General features: G+C 48.1%; 3 protein-coding genes across 3 annotated transcripts; 2 read left to right on the plus strand and 1 right to left on the minus strand.

Annotated features, from left to right (window-relative positions):
* Nucleotides 1–407: 407 nt before the first annotated feature.
* Nucleotides 408–1,483, minus strand: EDB82DRAFT_485336 (TRAPP complex component Bet3; the record flags this gene model as incomplete). Its single annotated transcript, XM_025731253.2, has 2 exons — nt 1,261–1,483; nt 408–1,211 (listed from the first exon to the last, which is right to left on the minus strand). Coding segments are annotated over exons 1-2 (413 nt in total), but the record flags the coding sequence as incomplete, so codon positions are not given.
* A 475-nt stretch (nt 1,484–1,958) lies between these two features.
* EDB82DRAFT_34659 (WD40-repeat-containing domain protein) lies at nt 1,959–3,535 on the plus strand. The gene is made up of 4 exons (XM_025731252.2): nt 1,959–2,220; nt 2,271–2,397; nt 2,446–3,201; nt 3,251–3,535. Exons 1-4 carry the CDS (start codon nt 2,089–2,091, stop codon nt 3,298–3,300), a joined length of 1,065 nt encoding a protein of 354 aa, XP_025590296.1. The 5' UTR covers nt 1,959–2,088; the 3' UTR covers nt 3,301–3,535.
* Nucleotides 3,536–4,675: 1,140 nt separating this feature from the next.
* On the plus strand, nt 4,676–6,512 carry EDB82DRAFT_570938 (uncharacterized protein; the record flags this gene model as incomplete). The annotated part of the gene is made up of 4 exons (XM_025731251.2): nt 4,676–5,766; nt 5,828–6,132; nt 6,188–6,388; nt 6,465–6,512. Exons 1-4 carry the CDS (start codon nt 5,031–5,033, stop codon nt 6,510–6,512), a joined length of 1,290 nt encoding a protein of 429 aa, XP_025590295.2. The 5' UTR covers nt 4,676–5,030.
* Nucleotides 6,513–11,005: the final 4,493 nt, after the last annotated feature.

Below are 11,005 nucleotides of genomic sequence, written 5' to 3' on the forward strand. Positions count from 1 at the left end.
TTTGAGAGTTAGCGGACCCAAATGATCGAAGTCGGGTCGCGTCACCCCACAGGAAAAAGGACTGGACCCTGATCTAAGGCGCGCGCCCTGGTCTGGACGGGTTTCCAGTTTCCAGCCAACTGGCGCGCCAAGGATGGGCGCGTTACGATTGGATACGTAAAACTCAGAATAAGGTGCGTAATTTTCAGTCCAAAGGTTGGAATCGGTCATTCTTGAGACCTGAGGCATGACATTAGAGACCCGACAAAAAAGGAGCCTCAAGTACAGAGTATGAAGAAATTACTTCAATATCGCCTCAGGCATGAATCTTCGTCATTGGCCTGAGCTTGTACCTCCACTAACACACTGTTAATTGATCGTGTTCCATTACCGTGGGGGATTCGACACATCCATCTACTAAAGTTAAAATTCTACTAACCTACCTGGCTACCCGGCACCTCGTGTTAGCCCTTTATTACTTTGAGAGCTGGCAGGGTTGACTTTGTACCATTAGGTGTGCATAGGTTGTTAATGATAATGCCTAATTGTACTTAATTCTCGGTGTAAATAAATGACAGCCCTTTCTCCGATCTATCATGTTAATCGCCGATGCCTGGCGTGATCTTTATTAAACGTGCGTTTCTAGGCTAGCACGTGGCTGACAGCTGTCCTCCCCAGGGTATTTGCATGTACCATGCATAATCCATAGCCAGCTATTACAATTGATAGATGGGTTTTGTTGTTGAGTTTGTGTTGCATACCAAGCGTTCTGACCGACATGTCGTCATACATATCGTCGGTAATCTTTTGGAAATTTCCCTCGATATCTATTATATAGATTACCGCTTGGCCATCTATGGCTCTATTGGCAGAGTGCCAAATCGTCGTCACGTTCGTAACTAAGTGCTCCTCTTAACCTCTCAGTCATCCTCAGGTGGCAATTCGTCGTCGAGGTATCGAATTAGCGAAACCCTCATCTCTGTGCTTTCGTTGCCTCGTAAGACATCACTGACAAAGTGAGCCTCAACCTGCATCTGCACCATCTCCAGTGCACCTCGTAGCACTCCGCATAGAATGTTGGAGTACCAGAGCTGGTCTTGCGCTCGTCCATCGTCGGGAAGCTCGACAAAGTCGGCCAGAGGGTTCTCTTCAAACACCAGCGAGAACTGGTCATTTTCGCTTGTCCAATTCAGGACTTGAGGAGTGATGTTGAGGAAGATCTTGAACCCAACCTGTTCTTTTGTTAGTCGATATAGGTTATTACATGGTGATTATCCGTACACGAGAAATCATCTCAGCTGTCTCGCGGAAGTTGGCGCATCGCTTCATGGTGTTGGACTTGGCAAGGTAGTCTTCGATCAACCGCAGTCCGATGTTGTAGCCCATCTTGTCGAGCTGTTTATTCACCTCCGCATAATCGCTTTCGTAATCTTTGCAGAGCTGTGCGACGATAGTTCCGTACGTCAAGGTGACGAGCTCCGCGTTGACCTTATCGATTCGGGTTCTGTTATTCTGGTTAGAGGAATATTCGATTGAGACTTTGCAGTTGTTGCCTACTTCCAGATCCTGAATTCAAGTTAGCATTTGCAAAATGTTTGCGACTAAGATATATAGGCATGGTGGTAAACGTACTCCTCGCCCAACCGAGTCGCTTTATTAGATGCCATCGTTGCGGCTGTGAGAGGGGAATGGACGTGAAACAAGCAGCAAACTTGGGGACGACGACAGGGCCTTGAACTGAGCTGATAGTATTGATATGATATGCAATGATTGTAAAAAAGTAAATAGCACAAAATTGCAATGCGCTTTCGAGCTGCAATGTATAGTTGGTAGCTAACCGCAACCAGGGAGGTGAAGCAATGGCGCCAACATGGCTCTGGGAAGTCGGTAGACGGAGCGTTGGAATGCCGACGCCAGGAACAATTCCGGCCCGGCCACCAATTATTTGGGAGCTTGATTTGCATGAAGTCCACCACCATCGTCAAAAGTGAAGCAGCAGCAAGCTCCAAGCTCATTTAATAGCTCTGGGAAACGACACCAAGCAGGCGCATTTGCACAGATAGAGTCGCGTTGGTTCAGTTTTTCTTTTCATCGCCTTCAAACTTCACAATGTCCGCCGAAAAGCGTCCCGCCGACGATGATCCCAGCTCTTCTCAGTCGCTGGTGAAGCGACAGAATGTCAACTCTTCAACAGGCGCAGTTGCGCGTTTGAACGCGTCAAGCAATGCGTTGGTGCAATCTGTATGTTTATGAATGGTCTTTGTGCCGAGATAGCGGACTAACTTGCAAAGGCACCGAGAACAAGTGGGCTTCAAGCTCCTGTTATGGAACTATCAGGACACTCGGGCGAAATCTTTGCAGCCAAATTCGATCCCACAGGCAACTTGATTGCATCTGGAGGAATGGACAGGTCTATTAGTAAGCAAAGAATCGCATGCTACGCGCAACGATGACTGACATTGATAGTGCTCTGGAGAACCTACGGCGATTGCGAAAACTACGGCTTATTGAACGGCCACAAAGGTGCCATTTTGGACTTGCAATGGTCCCGCGACTCAGAAATTCTATACAGCGCATCCGCCGATATGCACCTCGCGAGTTGGGATTTGACGTCAGGTACCCGGATCCGTAGATATGTTGGACACGAGGAGGTCATCAACACATTGGGCATCAGCAGACGAGGAGAGGAGATATTGGTCAGTGGCAGCGACGACTCGACCATTGGAATCTGGGACCCTCGATCCAAGAACGCCGTCGACTATATTCAGACCGAGTTCCCCATCACCGCAGTTGCTGTGTCAGAAGCTGGCAACGAGATATACACAGGCGGTATCGACAACGATATCCGAGTGTGGGACTTGCGAAAGAAGTCGGTTGTTTACTCGATGCTGGGCCATTCAGATACCATCACTTCGTTGAGAGTCTCGCCAGACTCTCAATCGCTTGTCTCATATGCCATGGACTCTACCGTACGAACATGGGATATCCGACCCTTTGCACCTACAGAACGACACATCCGAACATTTGACGGCGCGAACATGGGAATTGAGAAGAACCTTCTGGGAGCAAGCTGGGACTCGGAGGGCAAGAGAATCGCAGCAGCATCAGGTGACGGAACAGTCATGGTATGGTCAAGCGAAACAGGCAAGCTCGCCTACAAGCTTCCTGGCCACAAGGGCACGGTCAACTGCGCTGAGTTCTCGCCAGGAAAGGAGCCCATTCGTAAGTCTTTTGCAATCCCGTTTCGAGTCGGTAAACTAACGAGATACAGTACTTTCGGCATCATCAGACCGCAAAATGCTTCTCGGCGAGCTGAAATGAGCGGTGTCAGCAGCGACCCGATATTCTAATTTACTATAGCTCCCTGGTGATGGCAATCTGGGAGATGCACGCGACCGTTTACCAAGATAGTTGGTGAGGATGTACTCCGTACGCCCTTGACGCTTCATAATTGCAACTCAAGGAAGTGACTAGAATAGCGTTTGATCTAACCAAGGCTGAAAAATGGCCAGGGAGTGCTGTGCAACTCTAACTATTATTGCAGGGAGCAATAATATTTAAACTGAGGGAGTCGTTGGCGGTGACGGCTTAGAAAAGCGGATTGCTGCATGCATTTACTGTGCAATTTTTAACAATAGTATCAACATAAACATAGGGAGGGTGAAGGAGGCGTTCTGGCTTGCATCAAATATGAGACACGAGCTGGGGCATGCATTAGACGTTTCGTAGCAATCCCTCACGACAACAACTGCAGATAGTTTATGATACTACTAGCAGACGGAGCTCTGGCATGCCCTTGAAGAACAAACCACACTCAAACACGATTAAGCTTGATAGCCACGATGCCTGCCAATCAGAGTTAAAGATGGGCTTTTGCCAAACGTTCACTGCAACCATATACCTCGTAAGCTATTCAATAATTATGATCTTTTCATGCACACAATTGAATAGCCAGAATTTAAAGGTTTCATATTCTGTTCTCCCTGCATCAGACCTGGTTGATCGTGATGAGCTTTCAAGCCAACCCGAGACGGCCAAGCTTTGTCAACAGTGACAGGAGTCAGAAAGACAGCCGCATCAAGGCTAGTTCTTTGCTGCAGTTGGCCTGGTTTATGTTTTACCCCTGGATAAGGTGCTCGGACTAGGCAGGTAATTTGTAGATCTCCACAATCCACGTTTTTACCGCAAGGAACGGCCAATCCATTCAGCTTGATCAGCCGTCTGTGTTGCGCGATAATTTCTTAGCAGATGCGCTTGAGACCAATTGAACGAATGCTTCTTCCGCAAACAGCGACACAAACGGTTTTAACTAGTATTTGGTTGGTATGGTTTTACCATTAGTTCCTAGGGAGAATTTGTTTACGTCTGTCCAAGTGTTGATAAGCTTACAGCTAACACCCTTGAACACGAGGATCGTGAGATCCCTGACACACGGTTTGTCCCTCTCGGAGGACCCGTTTTCTACTGCAAGTGACCTATCTAGACCTGGGCTAGAAGCTGAGCTAGGTTGTCATGACATGGGCCGGTTGTGTCAATCAAGGGGGTTAAGAAAAGGGATCCTTGTGTGTGTATGAATAACAAACGTCTAACCGGGGCATCTGCCCATTCGAGAGCCCACTAGCTAGATAATTAGATCATAACGAAGCTGAACGGGCTGCGTTTGGCTGTGATTTATCGACTCTTGTCTCCTCTTTTTTATTGGTTTTCTTGTCACTCATCGTTTCTTCTCGTCCGCCTTCGTCGTCCCTTGTTGTGTGCGTGCAGTCGCAATTTCACGTTCAAGACAGGTTTCTTGAACAATTTATATTTTTTTTATTTTTAATTCTGCTCTCTTTCCTTCTACGTGTTTGTTGCTTCTCTCTACTAATAATGACCGTGATGGTACAACAAAACTTGTCTTCATCATAACAACCGTGTAAATCGTATGTTTGTATACTTTCGCTACCTTGTCAAAAATCTACGATAGCGCCATCTTAGTCGCTTTACCTGAGTCGTACATAACGGTACCCATCGCACCGTATATACTTGCCTCGGTCCCCGCTGAGAAAAAGATGACTTTGGATCGTACCGACATGGAGAGGCTTCGTGCTGATCTTATACAACGATCACGGATGGAGCGAGATGGGAATTCGAATCAAGGCAGTGCCAATGCTGATGCCAACGCCGATGTCGATATCGAAGCCGGACACCAACAACCCAACATGCCAGAGTCTCGTCCAAGAATTGCACCTTTGTCAAGGTTATTGGGTCGCGGAGAACCTGCTTCAATGACTGGACAACCTCAGCTCCCCGAAATCGAAAGCGTCAAATCCCAAGACTCCAATTCGAACCGACTCAACAGTTGTCGACGATTTGCGGTACCAAACTTTTTGCGAATATGGGGCTGTAACAGCAATCCATCGCAAACCGACGATATTCGCAATGCGACAGCCTCTCCCTCTCCATTACTACCCATTGCTGAGTCTTTGTCGCCTACGAGACCGGAACCTGTCGCCACACCCTCTTCAGAATCGCAACAATCCCGACGCCAACGTCGTCAACAAAGCTCTTCGTCTTCCCCTTTAGAAGCGCATCTCTCTGAACTTCTTGGTGGACCCATTGACAGGCAAAGAAGGAGGAGGGATCACCGTGAGGGAGGGCGCGATGGTCATAGATCACGTAGAAGTCGTGAGCAACACCCAAAGTACTTTTTGGGTTGTATACCATGGGTGAGGTCAAGACGTATGCGAGCGCAGATCTTGAGGTGTATGACCTCGGGTTTGTTCTTGATTATACTCGTTACTGTCTGTAAGTCACAGCCCCAATTATGAGACTGATATCCGAATGCAACACTAACATACTGGCATAGACCTCTGCTTGTCAATGACCAGCAAGGTTAATACTCGCGAGATGAATATCATGCTCATCCTCGTCATCCTATTTGCAGCAGCTTTCTTCTTTCACGGACTTATCAGACTCTGCCTCCTAATAATAAAAGGCAACCGAGAGGCTGCTCTGCGGGCTAATCGACCTCCTCGATACCGTGGCCCACGATATGCAGTACCCCCAGTTCCTATTCCCGTTGTTCTTGCACAAGACGAGGAGGCCGTTGGCGGGGGTAGTGAAGCGGCAAAAATAATGCCTCCTGCTTACGGCCGTTGGCGTGAGACAGTGGTAAGTTCTAAAAGTCCCAAGTAACGATCTGCGGTCACAGCCTAACAGCTTGCAGCGAGTTGATCCAAATCGTTTGTTCTGGCAACGTAATGAGAATGTGGATATTTCTCAGATGAGACCCAATACACGATCTGGCCCCCGGCCACCTTCATATGCGTCCGAGGATGGTATATCGTATGTAGTTGAGGCACAACCTCGATCTACAGCGCCGACCACTGACGTCCCTCTTCCCACTCATCCGTCAGAGATGGGCAGAGTGAGTCGGGTGCCGACTGAGTAAGGAGGTGGTTAAGAGCGTCTCAGAATTCGTACCCATACACTTAGCTACACAGAGCAAGAAGCATTCGAACACCCCAGAGCCCGATGAAGGGCATTGTTGATTTGAGCGTATACGAGTATCCACGGCATTGCAACCACATATTAGCGTCGTTTACATAGGTAGTATTGTTGCTGTTCTGAAACACAAGTTGGGAGTCTTCGGGGAATCTTACAGCGTTAAGAGATGCAGATAGCAAAAAGCAATATCACGGACTTGTTTCCATCTAAGCATAGTACTTGGTGATGATCCCAGTAGCAATGATACTCAGCAGGTGAATGTTTGACCATGGCCAGGACCAACCTATTTCGCTTTCCCAAGTAGGGCAAAGCCAAGACTAGTTATTTGTTTCTGGTAACTTTCGGAAGAACCATCTCCAAGCGTCAAATTTGACAGGGTCTTATATCACTCAGCTCTGGCCCCTGCCGCTTACATTTGGGGTTGGGAAACTCGACTACTCTAAATGTAAGGAATTGAACAGTGCTTTCATAGTAGATACCGGCTAGTTGAGAATTTATGTTGAAGGGGTTTCTGTATCGAGTCACTCCGTTATAGGGTCAGTCATTCGAAGCATGTTGCTGACATTTAACGTGCATCATTCTTGGCAGGAACGGTCAAACGGGAAACCCACTTTCCTAGCTAAAGAGTTTACTTGGACTAAGCTTCCTCTCATTCAATGATCACTGGCCACTCGCTATTGCAGGTGTTAGTTAGGAGAAGAGTTGAAAAGAATGACATTGGATAACTATTGATTGGACCATTTGGGTAGACGGAACCAACATGATCGGCTACTTTCCTCTTTATTCTCTAGTGTCATTGTACTTGAAATTGAGAAAGAATAGGAGTAAGAAGCAACTTGAAGAGGTATATGAACTGAGTTAGGATGAACTGAAAGAGTAATGTTCAGTCCTCAAGTTTTTCATATCTGATTGTATAACTGCTCTTTGACAGCCATTAATCACTTATAAGTTATAACTACTATCTACCTGAACCAGGCCATTATGACAACATCCAAGTGTATTCATCCGCCGAGGCAATTAATAAAGAGCGACCCATACTATTTCCCCTCCCCCCTCGTGCCACTCATCAGTTCGGGGGTTTTACTTTACTTTGGAGAGTACGCTACTATATCGAATTGGGTCGCCCCTCCCCACAATCCAATCCACAAATCCAACCATTCCAGTCTGTCGTTGGTGGTAAGTTAGTACTGTAGAGCCTGGAGGTAGGTTCCCTTGGGTTCCCTAGTTCCTCCCACTTGTGTTGTGTTGTGTCGTGTCGCCCAGTCGTATGGAAAAGAAAAGGCAGGTAGTGTGTCATTCGCTCCTTCTGTGTGTGCTCCCCTCATTGTGAAAAATTTTTAATTACAAAAAAATCACTTCCAGTCCCATCTTTGGAACAAAGACCAAACAACTCTGAATAATTTCTTGGTGTTGAAAGTGCTTTTTGTCTGCATCTTATTATAAATACACCTATTAGGCAGTATTTTTTACTTTTGTGTCCTACATACCCATCAAGCTCCCCCTCCTGAGCCACAAAGGTACGTACGTTTGTTGATGCTTTTTAATCGCTTGCATTGCGATTTGTGCTGTGCTGTGCTGCCCCTCCATTTCATTGCGCAACCGACAACAACGCCTGGAATTATTGGTCTCGACTTTGAGCCCCTCGCACTCGAATATTTCGAAAATGGCATTTATATCGATCGACTTGTTGTTGCGCTCTATATGTTGGTTGTCGCTATCATTGTCGCCGATTCGAGAAATCCCGCATTGATACTTCAATCAACCTTCAAAACGTTTCCAACCGGTTTCCGTATTTGGCTTCCGTGTACGACCCGACATCCCGGCGCAACCTCCGGTCCATAACGGCTCAGTTTGAACAAAAATACTAGATATCGCCATCTCTACGAGTGCTTTGGCCTTGTTGTTGCCCCTCGGCAAGAGCTCAAGTGCGGGGTTTCGCGATCCGGAAATATCAGCGCCCGGATATGATGATCGTCCACAGCGATGGACATGACATATACACGATTTACTTTCCTTTGGCGACCGACTGTATGATTCGATTAGGATATGCTTCTAGAACTATTGGCGTTTGGCGGTTATATCTCGAGCTTGAGATGCCTCTCCGACAGTTATGGGGTATTGTCCCATCAATCTGACATGGACGAAACATGCATGATCAATCGATATAATGTTGTCCCCCTGAGCTCAAGAGCTTATAAACTATACTACGGAGCTGTTGGAATATTGCGCCAAACACCGTGATCGGTTCCAATCCAGCAGGGCAACAACAGCAATGGCAGCTTCAAATCGCATGCAATGTTCCAGTGCAAGCTTTGTTACTAATTAGGCTTACTTAGACTTTACCTTCACAATGTCTTCTCTCTCTCGACGTGCTTGCTACAAGTGTGGCAATGTTGGCCACTACGCTGAGGTCTGCTCTTCTGCTGAGCGTCTCTGCTACAACTGCAAGCAGCCCGGTACGTTCAACTTCAAATTAAGAAAGCCGTCAGCATCTAACTTTTACAAGGCCACGAGTCCAACGGATGCCCTCTTCCCCGAACCACCGAAGCCAAGCAGTGCTACCACTGCCAGGGTCTAGGCCACGTCCAGGCTGACTGCCCTACTCTCCGCCTCAGCGGTACCGGTACCAGCGGTCGATGTTACAACTGTGGCCAGCCCGGTCACCTTGCTGTATGTGCAACTTCTACTCGTTACTCTGATATATAACTGACTTTGTATATTAGCGCGCTTGCCCCAACCCTGTCGGTCCTGGCCCCATGGGTCGCGGCGCTCCCATGGGCCGTGGTGGTTTCCCCGGTGGCTACGGCCGAGGTGGCTTCGCTGGTGGCCCTCGTCCTGCTACTTGCTACAAGTGCGGTGGTCCTAACCACTTTGCTCGTGATTGCCAGGCTCAGGCTATGAAGTGCTACGCCTGTGGCAAGCTCGGCCACATCTCCCGAGACTGCACCGCTCCCAACGGTGGCCCTCTCAACACTGCCGGAAAGACCTGCTACCAGTGCGGTGAAGCCGGCCACATCTCTCGCGACTGCCCCCAGAAGAACGCCCCCGGTGTTGGTGCCGTTGGTGCCGTTGGCAACGTTGGCAACGTTGGCGAGATTCCTGCCGAGGTCGACATCGGCAGTGTTCCTGCCCCCCCGGTTGCTTCTATTGCTCCCGTGGCTTAGACAACACACTGAAGTTGGCTGTTGGGGATATGCCCTAGTTGCAGACGACCCAACAGCGGCCCCTCGGAACTGATGGTTCTTGAGGCTTTGGTCTGGGATGGCCTCCGACTTTGTTTCTTAATCGTTCTTCTTTTTTTGATGCCGACACGCGAACATACTCATCATCCTTACCCTCGTATTGTTTCTTTGTTCCGGTTCTTGTTTATTTGATCGGAAGCATGCAATTGCCAGCGTCGTTTGACTGGCCTCGGCTTTGCACGGCATCTTCGGTCCGTCTAAATTCATCTTTGAACCTCTTTCTTATCTTTGACCTGGACAACAGCCGGACTCTATGGGAACATGCATGATCATGGCAGCACTGCTACGACGACGCACGCCTGTTCGTATGGGAAACACCGGCTCTTGGCAGAAAAAGACATCTACCAACGAATTTCCTTTTTCCAACATTCACCTAGACTTGTTTGCATGGATCCTTGGTTACTAGGGGGTCACTAGACGGTTTCTCCGTATCTGGCACCTTTCCCCAGACACAACTTTGGATCATTCACCCAAGGACTACTACTACGATTTGAACGACAGACGCTGTCAGCTAGCTCTTAACGACTTTCGAAAATTCTACGGCACACTGCGAAGGATATACCCCGCGAGGCGATGTGTTGGGTTGTTGAGCTTGGAAAAGAAAAGCGCAGAGACTCAGGCTTTGATCAGTGAAGAAGTCCCCGTATGGTTGCGGGTGAGATCAAGCCTCGGGAGAGCTTGTGTTGCCGCCCGGGAGCACAAAAGACCAGTGGACGCGTGCGTGAGAGTGGTGGGCTGAAGGCCAGATTGATCGACGACCAGAGGGGATAAGATGCTGTTTCTTGTGGACGACAGGTGACTTGTTACTATGCAAGAAGAAACCTGTTTGATGCGGAGGATGGCGTCCTACAGAACGGCAGACAGACACAAGCAGATAACACAAGTTGTGAGGAGAGAATACCAGACTACTCCATAACGGCTTGTGTTGAATGTAGTTGTTGCTTTGACGCGGGTCTGATGGATGAGGAGTGAGGCTGCAGTGGTGTGGTGGTTAGTGACAGACGCGCAGATGCAGTGAGAAGAGTTGTAAATGATTTGATACGCACCCATAACCCCCCAAATGAAGCGAAGTGGCATCAGAGAAGCAAGATGTGTGGCGAGATGTGTTGATGTATGAGATCTGTATGAGTATGAGTATGAGTACGACAATTGGCGTTTTTTTTATCATGGCTTTGCCCTGCACCGGTTGGCATATAGGACATGGGCTTGCACGCTCTGGCGTTTGGGTTTCACAATTTGAATATCCTGTGAGCAGGAATAGTTTATCAAGGGTAACAGTACAACATGGAAGTTTC

Source organism: Fusarium venenatum (genome assembly GCF_020744135.1).
Source record: "Fusarium venenatum strain MPI-CAGE-CH-0201 chromosome Unknown EDB82scaffold_1, whole genome shotgun sequence".
In the NCBI taxonomy this organism is placed as follows: Eukaryota; Fungi; Ascomycota; class Sordariomycetes; order Hypocreales; family Nectriaceae; genus Fusarium; species Fusarium venenatum.

Coding starts and splice junctions, on each gene's coding strand:
- EDB82DRAFT_34659 (XM_025731252.2), top strand. CDS start 2,089: ATGTCCGCCGAAAAGCGTCCCGCCGACGATGATCCCAGCTCTTCTCAG. Junction 2,398..2,445: donor AGGAATGGACAGGTCTATTA/GTAAGCAAAGAA, acceptor TGACATTGATAG/TGCTCTGGAGAACCTACGGC. Junction 3,202..3,250: donor GCCAGGAAAGGAGCCCATTC/GTAAGTCTTTTG, acceptor AACGAGATACAG/TACTTTCGGCATCATCAGAC.